This window comes from Melanerpes formicivorus, unplaced genomic scaffold, assembly GCF_026170545.1.
Source record: "Melanerpes formicivorus ecotype bairdi unplaced genomic scaffold, bMelFor1.0.p_v2 SCAF_8, whole genome shotgun sequence".
NCBI lineage: Eukaryota > Metazoa > Chordata > Aves > Piciformes > Picidae > Melanerpes > Melanerpes formicivorus.
Genome location: NW_027142360.1, coordinates 701,679 through 722,781, shown reverse-complemented (window position 1 = coordinate 722,781; position 21,103 = coordinate 701,679). Strand labels below are relative to the sequence as shown.

Here is a 21,103-nt window from a genome sequence, read left to right as displayed (position 1 = left end):
TGCTGGCTGCCCTGAGCCCCCGCCACCGGCCGGCCTCACATGCACCAAACCCTCCCGGCCTGAGAGATCAGGACAGGCTCGGGCCCCAGCTGCGCAGCTCCCCCCGCAGCCCCATCCAGGCCTCAGCGCCCCTGTCCTTTCCATCGGGTCAGAGGCAGCAGCCAGGGCCAGCTCTGGCCGTCAAACAGCGCAGGGAACGCAGCTCTAGCGGAGGCGGCGTCCGGAGGCTCACAGTCGTGAGCAGACCCCAGAGGCCATGCCCTGGTCCCCACCAGCTAAAAGGAGAGGGGAAGCAGACAGCAAGGGCTCAGATAATCGAGGCTGGCCATTTCAGCAAAACAATGGTGGCTGAATCTGAGACAGAGAGAGGCAGAGAGACTCAAGGCTTGCCCGGCTGCCTGCCTTGCTGAGCAGGAAGGAGCAGCACATGCCTGGCTAATCTGTGTACAAAGGGAAAGCAGAGATCTGACACTCGAGCACAAGGCAGCTCCCTCTGCTCTGTTTGATGGCTGTCAGTGGAAGGAAATGGTTTTCAAAAAGAGAGAAAAGAAAGAAAAAATGCCCATCCAGCTCACACAATGGGAAAAGAAACTCATGATGGAATGGCAGCAGATTAGATAACCTCAGAGAAATGGAAATGCTTCTCTGCATGGCAGAGTATTGCTTGTGCAGCTGAAAGGGGGAAAGGAAGCAGGGTCCTCAGAGAGATGCTGATAATGGAGTCAGCTAAGGGAGCTCAGAGTGCAGCCTGAGCCCGGCCTGGAGGTCCCTCAGCAGGGGAAGCAGAGCAGGAAACAGCACTTCCCGAAGGGTGGAGGAAGCTACAGCCCTGCCTGGCAAGGACATGTGCTGATGATGGAGACCCCAACCCACAGCAAAGCTGCCAGTTAAATAAAGAATGCCAGACAAGTGACAAACCCTGGGCAGGGAGCAAGTGCTTGCAGGTTGGCACGGCGCTCCCAGCCCGGCAGGGGTACCGATGGGCTGCGGACAGTAGGGGCACCCCATGGTGCAGATGCTGGGCTGCAGTGCCAGCAACCAGGGAGGCCAAGCTGAGGAGTGGACACACTTCCCATCACACTGGGATAAGGAGGAGCTCTGTGTCCTCACTCAAGCAAGGAGGCTGCTCAGAGTCGTTGCACAGCAGGACAGAGTTTCGTGTCAATGTTTATCCAGGCAGTGTGCTGGGCCAGGAGTGGCAGGAGTCATGGAAGCCATTCTCCTCCCAAAAGGAATAGGAACCTGGCTGGGAGAGGCAGCACCTGAAGGAAGGTGGTGTCTGCAGGGCAGTGGGGTGCTTGCCAGGGGAGAGAAGCTGCACCCACTCCCCACAGAGAAGCTGAACTCGTCAAGTAAATACCTATAACATGAGGGGAAAGAACAGCCTGGAAAAGGGACAATTCAGGGCAGTTGCAGACAGGGGAAGAGTAGGAAGCAGCAGATCAAGATTTTTTGTGTGAAGCTCACATTTTCCTGTTTCCTCACAGGCAGTGGGTGTAGGGGTGTCTGTGAAGAAATAGGCAACCCACTGGATGCTAGTCATCCCTGCAAAGAGAGAAGTACACAGGACAGCCAAGCTCCCTGCCTAGGAAGGGGAAGCTCTAGGGAACGCCTGGTATACAAAGGCCGTGCTGAATCCCCTTCCAGGAGAGGCAGAGGGACAGAGCTGCAGAAATTGTGCAGGGTAGCTGGGCTGCAGGGAACTTGCATGTGATGCTGCATGGAGTTAGCATGTCAGGGAAGTCCTTTGTGGAGGTCTGTCTCCCCATAAGCAGTGGGGTGGGTTAGTCTCTAGCGTTCTGGAGCTTGGTCCATGAGGGATGTTACAGTTATAAAAAAGGATTGAAAATGCTTTGAAGTTTAGTTTGGATTTGAAAGTTGTATTACCCGTCCTAGCAGTAACTTTTAATTGTATCTCTGGAAATTGGTAAAATTGTCAGTCTGGCTGGGGAGGCATTGATTAAAACCTGAGAAAAGAAACAACAGAGAATGTGAGAAGAGCTGAAGTGAGAGAGAATTACTTACCTCAGCTGCTCTGCACGCTACTTACCTCCACTGTGCTGTCTGAGACCTTCTCCCCCACATCCTTCTTGCCTTTGAAATGAAACAAAACATCTCACTCATGAGGCCTGTGTACCTCTGCTCAAGAGCTGGCCCTTCTACTGTGGACTAGAAATCTACAGGGAGAGATGCAGGGCCAAGCAAGGCCCTTGCCTGCAAGAACAAACCCAGACCCTCCTGCACCCAGGTAGCTGCTTAGCCAGGTAGGAGGAGGCCCCGTTGGGGTCCTACCCTTAGGTCCTAATCTCAGTGCCGTTCTAGTGAGCTGGTAACCACTCACCTCTGCACCTGATTTTTGTGCTGGCACACAAGCCAAGGCATGAATGGACACAAAGCCTTTGATAAACAGAGGCCAGTCCAAGGTGTTGGTGAAGAGGCTGAAGGCAGTCAATAGTACTGGCATGGTGTTGTATCAATTCAGGGGAGAAAACGTGGGCCAGGTCCTCCAGAAGTTACCTATGCTCCATCAGTTCTGCCTCTTTGCTAGGTCTCACAGCTCCAGACTGAGCAGGGAGGCTTTGCTGGCTTCTCCAGAGGATCTGAAGGGCACAGCTGCTCTGGGGTTTGCACTGTTAGCCCAAGGCTACCAACCTGAGCATTTCTTTTTGCAGCTATTCTCACAGGAATTAAGGAGAGCACATTTGCAAAGGCAGCACTGCTTGACCAGGAGAAGCTGGGTGTCCTTTTACCTGTTGGAGAACCTTGCTTAGACTGTAGCTCCATCTGGGCTCCATTGGTCCTTAACGAGAGAGGCTTTGCCCCTTGCTGTTTCTCCAGCTCCCCTGCAGGACAGACATACAGAAATGGATGAGGACAGGGAGAGAGGGAAGGACAGCAGCATACTGAAGGAGCAATATGGGAAGTCAGCAAGGAGAGTTAGTGCAAGAAAATAAACAAGGGAGTGTCAAGAAGGGGTGGGGAGAGAAACAGCGAAGACAAAATACAGAAACTGGAGAGGACTTGGCATGGGGAGGAACTCCTATCTCCCCAGGACCTCCTATGTATGACCTCAAGTTAGACAGAATAGCTTATTGCCACACAGGTAGGGACCATGATGCTGAGCTACTTTGTCTCATACAGAGAAAGGACATCAAAGGCTACATGGCCATCTAATCTGTGTAAGACAGGTCACAGAGGAATACATTACAGACTGCTCATCTCCTGGACATTCCTGGAGCAAAGGACAACTCTGATAAGCTACCAGACCTCCTTTGTACTTCTCAGCTATATTTGCATATATCATATTTGCATAGTCAAAGGAGTCTGGGATGGAGAAGAGTCTTCTGGGTCTGACAGTCCAGGCTTCACTATTCCAGGCATCATTAGTAGTTACTTTCTGCCAATTGCCCTGCCAGGTGGTGCCGCAGCCTGACTGCCTTCGTGGTGAACACGTGAACAATTGTATGCAGACCCAAGCTACTCATTCCCTTTCCTCCTGCTCCTGAAGAACATTTCCTTTTCCCTGTCTCCCTTGTAGAGAGGGGCAGTGTGTTGGCTTTGGAGTGTGAGTTGTCGTAGAGGCCCTTACATTCAATTCGTATCTGCTCCAGCTCTGTGACTTCTGCTATTGACTCTTTCAGATCTTCCACAAACTTCTGCATTTCCTCAGCTCCGAGAGCACAGAAGTGTAGTACCTGCTTCTTCTCTGAGCCTGACACTGGAGTCACCAGTGTGATGCCATGGGGGTAATCTGTAAAGAAGACATGTCAACAAAATTAAGAGGTGTAAGGCACTCTTGCTGGAGTAGGTGGATGCTCTGGTGCCTCTGAAGGACAGAGAGCTTCCAACATGAGTCCAGCCATCTCGAGTGGCACCTTGCGAGTTTGTAAAGCTGCAAAATGTGGGAAGCTGCAGCACTGCAGCCCTTAAAGGGAACAGAAAGGCCAAGCTGCAGCAGCAAGGCAAGTGCCACCAGCACCACAGTGCTGCTCAACCCAGCAAACTCCAGCTTTTGGTTCCCTTAGTGTTACATTGGCTCTGGGAACCCAAGCACAAAGGTACTACTGCATAGTCCTTCTGAACCGGTGGAGAAGTGAACTACATATAAGAGGTCAACAACACTTTTTTCTCTTGTGCCAGATGCAGAGTAGAGGTTGGCAGCTGGAGTCAAAGACAGAGCAGACATTAACCCTGCAGTGGCAGGGCTTCTGCCTAGTCTTTATTTCCATCGGTGTAGAACCTGGGCTGTTAGCACAGTGTGGCTGGGGAAGCTCGCTGTGCTGTGCGGAGAGAACAGCACCGTGGAAGAGCTGGGGGTGTAGGTCTATGCTCAGCACTGCCCAACAGGCAAAGCACACAGCAGTGTAGATGAAGTGATGTGCCCAGAGAGGGAAAATATCATAACAGAAGGCCTTGAGTTTTAAAGATCAGCTTGGGTGCAGGTAGGTGGTGGCAGGAGGTCCAGCCAGAAGCAGAACAAGAGCCTTCAGGGAGCTTGCTGTGCTTGCCCCTGGACTTTCTCTACCTTTCACTTAACTGGCCAGTGTCTCAAATCCCTTTTCTTCTCTCTCACACCTCTCTACATTCAATTTCTGTCTTCCCCTCCCCTATTTTCTGTTCTTCCCACTGCTCCTGCCTCTGCCCACTTTCCCCACCCTCTTTCTTTAGCAGTCTTTACCGAACAAGCCAAAGGACCAACCTGCTATTTGCTGCCAGCCCTCCGCACCCTTCCGTGGTGCCCCAGATGCCTTTTCCCACCCCCTGTCTCATCTGTGCAGATAACAAGATGTTTAGGACATCTGCTTTTCTGTCTTTGCAGGAGATACTAAACAAGATGTCTTTCCTAGAAGCTCCTGGGGCACTCCCAGGGGAGCCATGATGCCCCTGAAAGCTGATCCCAGCTCTGATCATCTTGGGGCTGAGTTATGAACGACTCTTCTGTGCACACAAGGATGTGAAAGCTCTGGTGTGTTGCAGAGGGTTGGGTGTGGAGGGAGTGACTTATGCTACCAATAAGGTAGAGGAAGAGTGTAAACATTTAGCATGGCCACAGTGCTCCTACTTTCTTCCTTCCTTGCAGCATGTTCTGCAGGTGCTCACAAAAATCCCAGTGGGCATCAGTCACTTACCTGGGACTGCTGAGCAGCCTCTTGCCTGTGCCAGCAGGGAGCCCATCTGTTTCTGGAACTCCTCCACCACAAAACCAGCCTCAGTCATGACACATCATGGCTATATTCCCAGACCATCAAGGTCAGGCTGACTAGGGCTGGCCTCTCGCCATCTTTGGTGGGTGCTAGTCCAAGGGCTCAGCTTCTATCTGGGGAAGCTTTCAGCAAAGCACAGCATGGCACAGTGCAGGGAGGCAGCAGCAGCACCTGAACCTTTACCTCTGTCAAAGGCAGAGGTGGGAGTTGTGCCTTTGGGCAGGAGGGAAGAATGGCTAAAGCTGGCAGCAGTGGTTTTGTCAGTGAGTTTCTCCACCTACAGTCGGTTCCTGAGAGTCCAGTGAGACAAACCTGGGGACTTCCTGCCTCATTCCTCCCCACTAGTGCTCTCTCTGCCACCATGAAGAGCCAGATCCTTCAGTGAGCATAAGTTCAACACTCCTGCAGGTTCTCAGATCCAGCAAGTGGAACCAGAGCTCTCTTCTTATCACTCTGTGCCAGAGCAGTGATATTCCCAGTGCAAAGCCTCACTTTTCTTCCCTCCACTTCTAACCCTGATGGTATCTCTCTTGTGATGTGAACACATATTGGGTGGCACAGCCCCCTCCCTCCTGCTTCTCCTTTTCCCTGTCAAACCTTTCCAGGTGGTGCAGGAGCAGTGACTTACATTCATTCTCAAACAGATGGAACTGCATCCCCAGCAGGCCGACTGACTTGCAAAATGTGTATGTTGAGGAGCTCTTCTTCTTGGGGCAAAGCTTGAGGATCTGTTGGAGGGAGAGAGAAATCGTTGGGCAAGGTGCTGGGGAACAGTGAGACAACAACAAGGCAAACTGCAAGCCCTGTTAATTGCATATGGCAGTAATACTTGGTGAGTGCCAGGCTCCTCACACAGAGAGCTGCCTGGCCTGCTGCTCTCGCAACAGCTTCTGAAGTTCTCTGTGCATAGCACTGGGGCCACTGGTTTAGCTCTCTCCCCAGAATGCTGGCTTTTTGATGCCCACATTTTGGACTTTGCAAGGGTACTTCTCTTCACCAAGGGCCAGATCAAAAGGTGAAGGGAAGCATCTTGGGAATACCTTAGAGCTGGGAACAAGATCACATCAACTGTGGCACTGCCCTGTCTCCCTCAGTGCCAGTTCTTACAGGTCTGGTTGATCCCATGGAGCAGAGAGACAGCAAGGAGCACCTCTTGTGAACCTCTGCCCAGGTTCACAACTTTACAAATGGGTGCAGAGGAATAGGTGGGGAAAGCTCTCTCATCCTTTGCTCCTACAAAAGGGTTTGGGTTTTGCCTTACACTTGCAACATCTATGGGTTTATTTTGCCATTAAATTCAGCAGAAGTTCCATCTTGTTGGCCTCCTCCCAGCCTCAGTGCACCCCTGCCCTCCCTTGTACCAGCTGCCAAGATTGCTGGCAAGACAGTTTTTAAAGTACTGACATAGAGTGACAAAATGGTTTGGGTTGGAAGGGACTTTAAAGATCATCGAGTTCCAATCCTCATGCCATGGGCAGGGACACCTTCCATTAGTCCAGGCTGCTCAAAGCTACATCCAGCCTGGCCTTGAATACTATACTATGAACACAAAGGGCTCCAGTATGTAATATTTACTCTCCTACAGCCTTTGCAGTGTTAGAAGGCAGTGGTTTTAAAGTGTCTGGCAGGGAAGATTGAAAGTGCACAGAAGGGCTCTGTCTACTATAGGACAGACAAAGAAATGAACCTCCCTTTCATGAGATGAACCTCCCTGCTGGCAAAGGCATGAGAGAGAGCAATGGCATTGCTTGGATGGCTGTGGGATGTGACCATTTCTTTTTCCAAGGGTTAGAGGAGTTTTGGATTTGGCAAGCCTTTAACAATGACAGACTCACAGCTGTGTCTTACAGTGCTGAGGGAGCAGGAAATGGCCTGCCCTCAGGACAGGGGAATGGATGCTGAGGGCTGGCTTTAGATCTCTCTATAAAAAGCAGGGCAAGTTTTATCACTGCAGTGCCTATATGCCAGAGCACACTCACCACCAGCAGGTCATTGAAGAGAAAAACTTCCCTCTGGTGAGCTGCCTGCTTCTGCACTTTGTTCACATCAGTCACTTCGTACAGGCGGCTGCAGCAGACCAGCCGGCGATGGGGCACGGACAGAACCTGCACAAGACCCAGAGAACCATACAGGGGCTGAGGGAAGTGCCAGTGTGGGTCTCTGCCACCCTCAGCCTGCACAGCCCTGTCCAGTGACAGCAGCACACGCCAGTTCTGCCCACTGCCCACTCAAATTGTCTCCTCACTGCCACTCCTCACCAACACTCTTCGTGCCAGTGCAGTAGCAGAGAGCTCTGCCTCTGTGATTCAGATAAATCAGAGGAGTGGGGCAGGTTACAGGCACAGGTCTTGTTCACACATCCTTTCTTCATCCACTCCTGCCTTCCAGTCATTGGTGACTGCCCATCCTCTCTCACTGGACATCGGTAGGTGTCCTGGGCTTTTGGAAGCGACTCTGCTCATTTGGGGTAAGCAGTATGCACGGGTTTGCAGTGCAGACTGGGTACAGCTAAAGAAGCTGTCTCTGCCTGTGGGGGTCTCTTAGCCCCAGTAATCCCTAAGGAACCAACTGCAGACAGGTGGGTGATTTTTTTATTCCAATGTCCTCACAAGGTCTTGAAGTTTGAAACAGTGCAGAGCTATCACCAGAGCAGTGGCAAGAAGGACCTGCATTTGCAGGCAGGAGCTGCAGTGAGATTCTGGAGACAAAATGCCTGCACCAGATACTGCCAGCTCGAGCCAAGGAGATCCCCAAAATGAAGGAGGAGTGAGACAGAAAGGAAGGAAGTGTTTGGAGAAAAAGGAGTGAATTCATCAGGACAAGCAAGGACAGTATTATGGAAGGAGTGTAGGGGCAGAGAGGAAGAAGGCAGAGAAGAGGACTGAGAGGAAGGGGGGTGGTGGCAGGAGTGGGTGGCTGCCAGGGGGTCAGGGGTGCTCACCGTTTTCATTCCAACTATGGACTTCTCCACTTTGGTGACATAAGTCACATGGTCCTCGTTGGATTTCAGCTCTTTCTGCTGGATCCTCTCATAGATCCCCACCACCAGCTCCCGGGGGATGTCAGCACCGTCGTCCACCCCTGCCGAGCACAGAAGACGTGGGACAGGTGTCATGGGCTGAGTTGAAGCTGCTGCTGCTACCCACACCATGCTGCAGCTGGAGCAAAGAACGTGCTGGCTGGAGCAAAGTGTGATGGGGCCTGAAGCTCAGGCTGCACCATGGGAGGCTTCCTGTTCTGCCTGCTGCTTCTGGGTTCCAGGTCTTGGGTGCTCGCTCTTTTCCACAGGGGTGTGTGGGTTTGGGCTAGCTCTGGCTTTGGGTTTCTGGGTTATGCTGTTGGTTTTTCCCTGTATTTCACTGTGCTGCTTCTGCAAAAGGCTGAGCTAAGGCAATCAGGCATTGCATTATTAGATTAATTAGGTGATTAGCTAAGGTAATTGTGCATTGTGCTTCTGATATCTTCTGTTACATTAAACTCTCATCTCTGTATCTCAGCCCTGAGTTGTGTCACTCTTCCCCTCATGTTTGTGTTGGGGGATCAGGCAGCTTAGCCCTTGTGCTAAACAGGGTAGGCAGGGGGAAAGGGAAAGGGAAGAACCAGTGGTCCCTGACAGGCAAATGATGTCTTCTGCAGTGTGCAGTGCTGGGAAGGCTGAAGAAAAAGAGCAAAATTTCACTGTAGACTGTTGCCTTTCTTGCTCTAGCCCACCTAATGCACCAGCAGCAGGGATTGATCTCCAAGGGCAATTCATTGTGGTTCTGCATGGTGGCTCCTTTCCACATGTACTCTACAGTTTTATACCCCCAGTTTCACATTCGTGTATCTTGGGCCACTCAGCAGCAAGCCCTGCATTGATTTCATGTCATCAGAGGTGCTAGATGTGGAGGAGATCTGTGATTCAGATGCTCCTGCCAACGCAGGCATCAGCTCTCCTGCTTGCTCAGTGGCCACTACCATTTTCTTTCTGTGGTGTCCCTAGGAGCAGCATTTCCCATTGCTCTGTCTGGGATATCTCTGTCTTGGCCCTGTCCCTTCCTCTGTCACCTCTCCTTAGATAACTCTCCCAATTTTGCTGTCTGACTCCTGCAGAGCCTTGCAGAAGAGTTTTCTCTCACCCTTCCCTGAGCCAAACACCACCAATTAAACTGCCAGTCTCTGACCAAATCCCTTCAGCTGTTTTATATTGATTTTCTCTGCCTTCTCTCCATCTCCCTGGTCTGAGATGTACTATTCTGAGTGACGCAGGAGAGGTACTGCTGAGGAATGGAGAGGCACTGTCATCTCCTGGCTCCCTTACTTACATCCTTGTGAATGTAGTCCTAACACCCTGCCTTTTGTCAAACAGGCTGGGGAAGCTACTGAGCGGGGCAGAGGTGAGTCTGGAATGAGCTGTGCCCCCTGTCTGTGACTGGTGACCTTCCCTCTAGTGAGCAGTAGTGTGTGACACCATGACACGAGCTGTCCCGCTGTCTGTGACAGGTGACCTTCACTCAGTAGTGAGCTGTGGTGTGTGACACCATGGAGGTGAGTGACCCTCATGGTGGCTGAATGCATTGTGATGAGAACTGGCAGATTTCCAAGCAACTCCAGGGGTAAGTTGAAATAAAACCACTTTTGAGTTAGTGCTACCAGCTGCAGTGCCAAAGGGGCTGCTGGCAGCCATCAGCCCCATGCAGCAGCTGAGGAAATCACCTGAGAGAGGACCTCAGAGTCACATTATAGCAGTCTGAAGTGGATGACGAATTGACTGTCAAATTGAGAAAGGTGTGGGAGGTTCAGACAATGCTTTCTGAACAGCAGTCAGGACAAAGAAAAAAAAGTCAAAGGAACCCACAGAAGTTCGAAATCTAGACAGGAATTTAGGCTGGAAAACCTGAGGGAGCTTCATCTGAATTGCATGATGATCTCAGAGGTCTTTTCCAGTCATAATGATTGTATGATTCTATGTGCAGTAAGAGACACTTGGATGATGGCTGACCTGGGATGACCTAGGAGTGCACATGGCTGGGAAACCAGACAAGAACTTAGCTGTCTAGACATGATGTAAAAATTGCCAAACAATAGTAAGCTGCATTAGCAGATCTGGAATGAGGAGGAGGTAGTGGCTCTCCCGTGATTATGTTGTGACCGCAGCTGAAAGAGTGCTTTTAGCAACCTCTTACCAAGATGGGAAGGGCTGACCTTGAAAGCCAGAGGAACACTGATTTGGGGAACTGATGTATCAGAAAGTGCGAAGAGGCAATGTATGCATGAACTCTGTCATGCCTACAGTTGCTGTAAGTAATTGCAAGCAATTAAGAAGGGGAAAATTTAGCCTGAATAGAATGCAAATGTGTTCAAACATTCCAAGCAGCAAGAAGGGAAAGGGCTTCTTTAGCATGATCCAGCAGTGTCTAAGGAGACAAAATGCAATACAATGGACTCCCTGCCTCCACACAGGGAGATCTATGAAAAGAGGAGACCATCTCTCAGGTTTTGAGAGGGCTGGGCAGCTTTAACCCGAGGACAAAGCTTACATTTTCCTCTTCCCAAGTATCCTCAGAAGACACCTTACAGGGCCCTCCATGTCTGGCTCACAGGGAGCAGCAGCAGCCCTGGAGAAAGGCAGCTCCACTAGGTTTTTGCCATCTTCTCCTAGGCAGCATTTAGAGCAGCAAGAAAGCAAACAATCAAAGCAGGACCCTCACCTCTGAGGTTGCGAATGAAGTCCTCCAGCATCATCTTCCTGTCAGGCTTGATGTTTGGGCTGTACATGTCCGTGTTGAGGAGGATGATTGCAAAGGCCAGGATGAAGATGGTGTCAGGGTTGTGAAACTGCTGGACCACATCTGGGTTACACATGCAGTACCTCTGGCTGCAGCAGGAGGGATGCACACACTTAACACAGAACATAGGACTCCTCTGCCCCAGAGTGCCAATGGCTTCGTCACAGGTGGATCAAATCCCTCCTTTGACTCCACCTCTCACACAGATGAGCAGGAACTGATTGCTCTCTGAGGGCAAACTCACTGGCCAGTGGCTGAAACAGGCTACTGAAACTTCGTCTTTCTTGTCCTCGGGAAACCAAAAAGCAAGTGAGGCTGGGGAGGACTACTCAGGCAGGTGCCACTATGTAGTAGCAGCTGCCTAATCCAGCCTGCCTTGCTAAGGGCAAAGCACTCCTCTGGATGCACCAAAGGAGCAATGCAGCCTCCCTGCAAGCCCCAGCACAGCTCTTCCTGTGAGTCAGCAATGAAAGGGGAGTCTCTTGATGGCAGACATGGCAGGACTGGCCTCCCTCTGGCCATCTGTGCCCTTCCTGCCACAGAACATCTGACAAGAACACAGCTTTGCTGCTGCAGCGGCTCCAAGGACTGTTCTTCAGAAGCCACTCCATGATCACCTTCACTGCAAGGGAGGTCCATGGCCACCTGTTCCATGGCTGTTTTCTGCCTCAGGTGTGTTCTCTGCTCCCACCTTGGTGCAGCAGTGTGGCTGCAGTACTCCTTCTCTTACCTGAAAGCCTCAATGAGCCGCTCGACCTTCTGCGCCTCCCCCTGCACGCGGATGTGGGCCTGGAATTTCCGCAGGGCTTCGTCCAGCTCCATGCCCGAGAAGTCCATCTCGTCCACCACACAGCTGTAGGAGGCAGACACAGCCTTCATCAGCCCCTCTTCCTGCAGGGGATGCCAGCCAGGCTCCTTCACTGCTGTGCCAAGGCTCAGTTCCCACGGGAAATGCCATGGGAGAGGCCCCAGGAAACCATTGCAGCTGCCTAGATCATGTTTGCAGCTGGCTGTCATTGCAGACAGGGGACCCCTGTGCTCTACAGCAGGAGAGCAGTTCTCATGCCTAAACATACATGCATGGATCTCTGTGTGTGTACACACCATGAGACAGAGAGAGAGAGAGATCTGTCTCCTGTCATACCACATACACCACAGACACACATGGATACATGTCCAGAGGAATTGTGCAGATATGTATTGATATTATCAGTATCTACAGAGATAACAGATGTCTAGATACCTAGATTGGCATACCTGTGCTATACCAATAGCAACAGGGATGTAGATCCATTCAGTTCTGCCTTTCCTATCACCTGCTAATCCTTCATGCACTGTCCATTCACCTCTCTTCCACAGAACCACAGAATACATCTGGCTAGAAGAGACCTCCAAGCTCATCCACTCCAACCCTCAACCCAGCACTGCAGGGTCAACACCAAGCCATGTCCCTAAGCACCAGCTCCACACACTGTTTAAACACCTCCAGGGATGGTGGCTCCAGCACTGCCCTGGGCAACCATTCCAGTGTCTGAGAACCCTCTCTGGGAAGAAATATTTCCTAGCATCCAGCCTGAACCTCCCCTGGCAAAGCTTGCAACCATTTCTTCTGCTCCTGTCTCTTGCCACCAAGGCCCAAAGGCTGCCCCCTCCTCACTCCAACCTCCCTTCAGGGAGCTGTAGAGAGCAATGAGGTCTCCTCTCAGCCTCCTCTTCTCCAACCTGGACACCCCCAGCTCTCTCAGCCCCTCTTGTAGCCCAGGGGCTCCAGGCCCTTCTCCAGCCTCGCTGCCCTGCTCTGGACACTCTCCAGCCCCTCAGAGTCCTTCTTGGAGTGAGGGCCCAGAGCTGAACACAGCACTCAAGGTGTGGCCTCCCCAGTGCAGGGCATAGGGGGAAGATCATGTCCTGTCTGTGCTGCCTAGCCTGATCCTGATCCAAGCCAGCACATGCACTTGTTCACTGCCCACTTATCCATCCTTTTCTTATCTCCATTCCTTGGGCACTTGTCCCTTCTCTTTTTGCCCAGTGAATCATTTGCAGCCCCTGTCTTCCTCAAGTCTCTTCCCTCCTGCTCAACCGCTGTGGCCACAACATTCACTGCATCACAGAATCAGGGCTGCAACATCAGCTGGCTTGTACCACCCAGGCTGGGTAAACCTCTGGCCAAGCAGTCAAGCACCAGGAGCCCCCAGCAATCCTTTCTGTCTAAACCTCTACTCATTCTATACAGTCCTGCCCCTTCCAATGTTTTCCATTTCCATCACACTCCAGTATGGGAGGCGACGGAGATGGGAATCAATACGGCTGACCAATGTGATCGAGTATTGTTCCTTTATTGTTCCAGTGGTGCAGGCTGATGGTGCAGGCCTGAGGTGCAGGCCTATGGAGCAGGCCTGTAGTGCAAGTATAGCACAGTAAAGTGTAGAAGAAACAGGAGACAGGAAAGGCAGAAGTGTGTAGCAAGGGAACTGCTACAACTGATACAAACTCGGAGTGCCCTGTTGGCATGGCTTCATTGGTTCCCTCTGAGTGACCTCACATCACACTGTGAGAGATTATTGGTCCAACTACTAATGACACGCAAGGTTTGTCGATGCAGGTGCATGTCCTGTTGTCCCAAGATAACTGTCCATGTTTATAGCTACCAGTGCCCTGTTTTAGTTCCATGCTGCAGGCACAGCACTGTTTTGCTGCACTGCTAGCTGGCTCTGCACTTAGGCTGAGCATGGCCTATCACCATGTCAGGCTCTAGGCCTGCACTGCCAGGTTGCTCACACTGCTCGTCGCTGGCATTGCCACACTGCAGTGCCACACTTCCCTGTCTGCTGGTTCAACTCCTGCAGCTGCAACATCAGCATCACCCCTCCTGCCACACTGATGCACTGCACACCAGGGCACGCCCTTCAGAGACCCCCAAGGTGCCCAGAGAAGAGGATGCCACCTCTCCTGTTTCACACTAAAGCATTTTCAGCTTATGAAAGTCCTGCTGTTAGTCTCCAAGACTTACTACCACAGTTCTTGCTGTCTGCATTGGTCAAGTAACCTGCTTCTTGTTCTCACTGCATGGTATTCTGCTCACTTGTAAGGGCAACACCTTCACCATATGGCCCCAGCGCATTCTGGTAGCATATTCCTACCTTTTATGTTCAGACCATTACTGCAAGCATTAATCAAAGGAGCAGCCTCAGAAAACTCTGCTCATTGCCTCCCTTAGGCCCAGCTTCCCAGCTCAGCAGAGTCTGCAGGCACTAATGTTTGCATTAGCCAATTCTCCCTCTCATTTATGATTCCTCTGCTAATCTCTCTCTCTTCCACTCTGAACTAACAATTTCTCATGTTGAATGTTTTGCTGAAGTCCAGAATTAACTTCTGCATGTCCCTTGTGTAGAAAAGCAGTTATTTAACAGAGAAAGACATTGAATTACTCTTCATTAATTTTCTCCAAGACAGGGTGTCTGGGGCTGTATGAGGAGTGGTGGAGGGAAGATAGAAGGGAAGAGATTAGCACTCTTCGGGATCCTTTTGTTTCTTAGGATGATCTGGAAATGTTACCAAACATATCCCTGTTCTTTCAGTGGTTTCTTCCTTTCTGTGACAAACTTGGGGTAGTCTCTTGGTCTTGCCTATAGCTCTGCAGTTTGCTGTAGGCTGTTGGGAAGTGTTTTGTGAGCTAGGCTGTCGAGTGCTACATGCTAGAATAAAAATCTGTGGCATCATGTCTCAAATGGGTGGGGGATAGGCTCCAGCGCTCAGAGATGTCTCTCCATTCCCCAGCTGATTCAGGAGTTCAGATATTACTGCTTAGCCAGAGCAACACCCACAGGAAAACTTATCAAGAGCTCTGGCTGAACACAGAGTGTTGTGTCTTCTAGGGCCGGAGTTGCTACAACCTCAGGTAGGAAAAGTGAGCTCCTTCCCTGCACAAAATGTAGGAAGGACTGGTGAGGAGCCAGGGAAGAGCAGCAGTGGGGCTGCTCTCTCAGGAAATCTTCCACTAAGTCTTCTTTTACCCCTCCAAGAGGTGGCCTGCAGAAACAATCACAAACGGTTTCTGGCAACAGCAAAAACTTCTTCCCCTGCTGCTTTCCTTTGTTATGTTTACTTTTCTCATACCTATGCTCCCATGTCCCTTGGGTTACCATAAAGGCATTCTGCCTGCTTCTGGGAGTCCATCCCTGATGGTAAGGAAGGTTGTGGCTGTGTTCACAGCTGCATCCACCCCTGCCGTTAGACTTCTGTGATGATGTTTCTCATCCTTTCCGACACATGATGCTTCTCAGCACCGACTCAAATGATTTTGCTGCTATTGTCTGCTTCCTGAGGTGTGAAAGCAGAGTCCTTGCACACATCAGTGAAACCTGCTGAGCTCACCCTAGTAACCCCCGTCCAGCAGCGTTAAATCACGTACCTTTTGCTCTTTTTGCTCCTTTTCTCCGTGATCAGTCCTTCCCCCCAACTACAACACATTCTCACCTCTGTGTACGGATCTTAACAAATAAAGTCGATGCCCTTGACACAGAAAGCAGCAAGGCCTGCTAGGACAAGCAGGGTGAGGCAGCTGCTTATTGCTCTTTACAAACACAAACAGGCATTGCTACATGAACTATGCTCAGCTTCTCCACTGAGAGTTTCTTTCACAGACTGACAGGTACAGGGTTACTCTATAAGCTCCCAGATGAACTCCTGGGAGCACCAAGAAGGGTGAGAAAAGTTGAGCTGGCAGAAAGGACAGGTTAGGAAGAAAGTCTGCCTAGAGCACAGCCAGCCTGAGCTTGCAGGGGAGTTATCTGACAAAGACTGTGGCCAAGCCCTGAGGAAGAGCTCCTAGAGGAGCCATCAGGTGTGTTGCTACTTTCTGGTCCCCAGCAGACAAAAACCAGTGGATCACAGCTGTCTGCTATTTTCTGAGCAAATTTGACATGGCAGAGCCAAAGAGCCTTGTGCCATGGGGCTGCCATGTTCCTGATCCTCTTCTAGGTGTTTGCAAGTATTGATGCCTTGCCTGACCTCACTTTCCTGTTAATTTTCTGAAGGCACTGCGGTGCCTGTGCCAGAGCTGCCCTGAAATGGAAAGCAACCTTTCTCTGTGAAGCCACAGCAAGAAGCTCTTTTCTTTCCCACACAGAGACCTTGGAAGTTGACACAGGGTATCTTGGCAAGTATGCTGCAAAAAGTCCTTTGATCTTGTCAGCCTCCAGAGCTGCACTGCACCAGGCTGTGTACCTGAATTCACGAGGGACTTGCCAAAGCAGGAGACAGGCTGAGCTGAGTGCGGATGGCTTTCAGCATCCGAGGAACAAACCAGCAGCTTCACGCATGTGCCAGACCAGGGCTGGGTTCATGTTCACACAAACAGCAGCACACACACCTGTGAGGTGCCTATGCCAGTACCAGCAGGAGGCCTGGAGGATAACAAAGCAGGGACAGAGTACTTACCTTATAAAATCTCCTGCTGTTTCAACTCCTTCCTTCCCCTGGACTTGCAACAAGCCATACCAATTGGCTCACAGAGCACCCAGAGACGTACTTGTCCCAGTACCCACAGGGACAGGACGCTGGATGTTGGGATTGTGCTGCTGAAGCGAGCAGGAAAAGTGCCTCACAAACAAGGTGGTGCAGTTGGAGGGCTCCTGTGGCCCCAGTGTGCACAGGGAGCTCCATCTGTCCCGAGGCATTTGGCAGGCAGGCATCTCACAGCTGCAGAGAACTGCACCAGGTGACAGCACCTCAAGGTGGGCTCTCGATCAAAGATGGATCTTTTTGCTCAGCTGGTTCCTCTGTGCAGACCATACTGTCTCCTAGGCTGCAGAGCATAGCTGACCTCAAGACAGGGTGGACATGGGGCAGCAGAGCTGCAAGGATTTCACCTAGGGCGAAGCATGGCAACAATGCCTTGTGGCAAAAGGGCTCAGCGAAGGCAGGAAGCAGCTGTATGGTGTGGGGCTGGAATCTGCTTGCCCAAGTGTAATGACCTATTTTCCATCTTTTCCACTCAGGTGACAATGCAGCAGGAGCTGGGCTGCAACTAAAAGTGCCTCTAATGAACCTGTAGCCCACACTCAGGGAGGGAACAAGGGGGAAAGCAACCAGGTGGAAAGTTAAAAACCACAAGGCACAAAGATATTAAGAAACACATCCCTCCTCCCAGCTCCCCTAACCCCATGAGCTTCATGAAGATGAAGCAGGCTTAGGGTGGGCTGCAGAGAATGTCCTTGGGAAGAGCCTGCCCTGCACATGTTAACTAAGGGTCTCAGAAAGAAGAGTGAGGAGGACTCACTGAGTGCTTGCACCAGCAGGCGCAGGTGTGTGTCCCAATCCTGCCTTCCATGCTCTCCTTGTGCAAAGATAGCCTCTAGACTGGAGACTATGGCCCACACCGATTTCCTTTCTCCTGGGGGATGCTGCACTATCTGCATTGTCTGGTGGTTTTCCCCTGGGGCTGAGTCACAGCTGTTTGCCTTCCCAGGGCTGTTGGTGGCTCACATGGGAACTCACCTGGCCATCCACTCCTTCCCAAGCAAGCAATTTCCTACTGTACTGTAGCTTGCATAAGAGCTGCCTGACAGGATGGAGAGCTCAAGCTCCCACTCAAGCCACAGTGTTCTTGCAGGGAAAGGCTCTGTCTAGCCTTCACTTTCCCCTCCAAGGGACATTTGGAACCCTTTTTCCCCAAGGAACAGGGGCAACTGTTGTTGTATAGATGTCTCCTACAGGAAACCACTGTTTGCCTGGGCACCTAAGCAGTTTCAAGCTATACCTTCAGCCTTTGCAAGACCAGCACGGGAAAGCTGCTCCTACTCACAACTTTGATCTGTACAACAGCTCTGCTTGCAGCAGGAGGTCAGAACTGCCCAACATGCTCTTCCCTCTGTCTTGTTTCCATCACATCATTATCTGTTGCTCCACAGCACAAGCTGCAGCACTGTGCTGCTCAAGTCCTCCTCTAATGCAAGTCTGCTATCGATCCTCTGTTCTGTGCCGAGTGAGGAGGGGAAAGAAGGCTGGTTTGGGCTAACCTGTCAAGGTCACTCTGCCAGCCCCAGAGGAATCTAACTCTTCTTTAAGAGACAGCCTCTTTGCTGGGCTTCCAGCTTTGTGCTTTCCCTCTTAAGAGTGGGTTTTCTCTCCCTGACTTCCTTTAAGCGAAAGAAGACAATCCAGGCTTGGCAGCCAGGCCAGCTGCTCACCTACAAGGGGAGTGTGTAACAGCAACTATCACCAAGCAGCCCTCAGCTCAGCACAATGTCTCCTCTGCTCCAGTCCCTGCCTGTTTCTCCTCTGAGAGCAAATGCTCCAGGACAGCCACTCCTGCACTTCCAAGCCCCTTGACCTGCACACAAACCATGCAGTACCAGCAGCACAGCTGACTCCATTCACAGCATCACTAACATTATACTGTTCAGGAACAAAATATAAATGGAAACAATTCCTGAGTCAGAAACAGGTGAAGGGGACAAATAAACTGAAGTATGACTGAGGAGCACAATCAACAAATATACACAGAATAAAGAAATGACCAATACACCTGAGATGGTACACATCAGAATGCAGGGCACAGGAGGAACGAAGGACTGGTTGGCAGTCGATTAAATGTGAGCCAGCGGTGCCCAGGTGGCCTAGAAGGACAATGGCATCCTGGCTTGGATCAGAAACACTGTGGCCAGCAGGGACAGGAGGTGACCATCCCCCTGTGCTCAGTGCTGCTGAGGCCACACCTTGAGTGCTGTGTTCAGTTCTGAGCCCCTCACTCCAGGAACAACATCGAGGGGCTGGAGCCTGTCCAGAGAAGGGCAACAAGGCTGGAAGGGCCTGGAGCACCTGGGCTACAAGGACAGGCTGAGGGAGCTGGGGGTGTTCAGGCTGGAGAAGAGGAGGCTGAGGGGAGACCTCATTGCTCTCTACAGCTCCCTGAAGGGAGGTTGGAGTGAGGAGGGGACAGCCTCTGCTCCTTGGTGGCAAGAGACAGGAGCAGAGGAAATGGTTCCAAGCTTTGCCAGGGGAGGTTCAGGCTGGATGCTAGGAAATATTTCTTCCCAGAGAGGGTTCCAGGGGAGGTTTAGGTTGGATGTTAGCAAGAAGTTCTATACAGAGAGAGTGACTGCCCATTGGAATGGGCTGCCTGGAGAGGTGGTGGAGTCACCATCATTGGAGGTGTTCAGGAGGAGACTTGCTGGGGTGCTTGGTGCCATGGGTTAGTTGATTAGGTGGTGTTGGATTGGTTGATAGGTTGGACACGATGATCTTGAAGGTCTCTTCCAACCTGGTTTATTATTCTATTTTATTCTATTCAGACACTGGAATGGTCTGCCCAGGGCAGTGCTGGAGTCCCCATCCCTGGAGGTGTTCCAGCAGCCTGTGGAGCTGGTGCTTAGGGACATGGTTTAGAGGTGACCCTGCAGTGCTGGGTGGAAGGCTGGAGTGGATGAGCTTGGAGGTCTCTTCCAGCCAGATGTATTCTGTGATGCTGTGAGTCTGTGATGCTGTGTCTCATGCTGAAAATACAAACCATGACTTTTTCAAAGTAATAAATTGATTTTTCTGTAGTACCTGCTGAGTAGCTTTGCTAAAAACTGCTCAGTACAAGTGCAGTGTTTCAGTGGCTCAGGCTACCTCCCTTACAGCTGCATTCCCTGAACTCACAGACAATAGCAGCTCTGGGGTAGGTCCCACCTGGCTGCAGGGCAGCTTATGGAAGTGTATTCCCAGGGGAAGAGGCTGGGTCTTACTGTAGGAAGTTGGACCACAGCTGTTGCTGTGGGATGCTCAGAATTGGCTCCAGATGGGATTGATCTGTAACAGCCAATGTCCAAAGCTAGAGGTCCAGCCTCAACTAGCACTCGGAGCAAGGCAACACTTGAGGGATCTGTGTCTCTCCATTGACTAAGGGAAATCATTAACTGGTGAAAGGCTTTGAACTTGGTGGTGGCTAATGGTGGGTCAGATAAATCCTACTTTTAACAACTGAAGCCTTTTCTGCAAGAGGAATGACTTACTGCATCTCCCTGAACAGACAGGCTCCTTGCAGCTGACTTGGGGCTATGGTTTAGGGGTGACCCTTGTAGAGTAGGGTTCTGGGCTGGACTTGGTGATCCTGAGGGTCTTTTCCAACCTGAATGATTCTGTGATGTCTGACAAGGACTGCCAGACACTGCTCTCTCACTTGATCTCCTGGCTACTGTGTTTACCTTGTGAGTTATCCAGGCACCTTTAGTGGGTTCCAAGAAAATCAGGTAAAGGTTGAGAAGTAGGAAGATGGAAGGGAGAATTTTAGGGCATTTAGGTGCTGAGGTGTGGGAAGGCAAAGGTGCACACCAAAGTGCTCAAGCCTCACACTGTGCTTGTTCTCACTCATGCCCCTGCCCATGTACATGTAAAAGGCTTTGCAAGCAGCATGGCACTCCCCTGGAATTTTGCATTAACTAGGTGGGCAGTAAAGAGGGATCATCCTGACAGTGTTAAATGCCACTGTGCACTCCTGACTCTAGGGACAGGCAGCAGTTTGTCAGACAGCACAGCTTCAATACCTGTGGAAGCCAAGAGAACTCTACAGTGTATGCTCTGGCTGCACTTACAGCTGAGTCTGGAGTTTGTAACCTGAGCAGCTTTGCCCACCCCCAAATGCACAAGGGAAGCTGACACTTCAGAAGATGTTTTAAAAGCTGTCCCATTATTTATTCATGTGACCTGGCTGCAACAGAAACACTGCTTACAACACACAATTCTAACACAAGACTCCACACCCAGCAAAAGCCAAACTAACACAGAACATGGCATCAATAATTGAGATTGCTTTGTGTGCAGGAAGGCTCCAGGGCCAGCTCTAGGCTATTACAGAGCAGAGATCCCTCCCTCTGCATACAGGCTTGTTCACTGAAGGTGGTCAGAGCCTGTCCAACAAGTACTGCCTGCTCATGGCCAGCCTGCCTGAGCATTGGAGCTCCATAGCAGTATCAAAGGCTGTTCCTCTCCTGCCCACTTGGGCCATAAACCTGGCTGTGGCACTGGGCAAACTGCACAGAGGCCACAGCAGTAGCCTACAGTAGTAGTGTCCTGTCTGCCAGCCGCTCCAGGGAATGCCATGTGCCCTACTGCTGGCTCGCTAAGCGCAGGCAGATGTGGGGACTGTGA

The 21,103-nt window shown here is 51.2% G+C and overlaps 1 protein-coding gene across 7 annotated transcripts in view; it reads right to left on the bottom strand.

Annotated features, from left to right (window-relative positions):
* Positions 1-21,103, bottom strand: part of IQSEC3 (IQ motif and Sec7 domain ArfGEF 3) — a 132,770-nt gene that overhangs the window by 6,115 nt on the left and 105,552 nt on the right. For 3 of the 7 annotated variants that reach the window (XM_068141769.1, XM_068141773.1, XM_068141774.1), the window contains 8 exons: positions 11,703-11,825; positions 10,895-11,061; positions 8,146-8,285; positions 7,184-7,309; positions 5,833-5,932; positions 3,590-3,751; positions 2,751-2,843; positions 2,051-2,094 (listed from right to left, as the gene is read on the bottom strand). In XM_068141769.1, the coding sequence (XP_067997870.1) occupies positions 2,051-2,094; positions 2,751-2,843; positions 3,590-3,751; positions 5,833-5,932; positions 7,184-7,309; positions 8,146-8,285; positions 10,895-11,061; positions 11,703-11,825 (955 nt within the window). Of the gene's footprint in view, positions 1-1,467; positions 1,968-2,050; positions 2,095-2,750; positions 2,844-3,589; positions 3,752-5,832; positions 5,933-7,183; positions 7,310-8,145; positions 8,286-10,894; positions 11,062-11,702; positions 11,826-21,103 lie in introns of all 7 variants that reach the window. The other 4 variants (XR_010987770.1, XR_010987771.1, XM_068141772.1 and 1 more) reach the window with 2 other exon arrangements.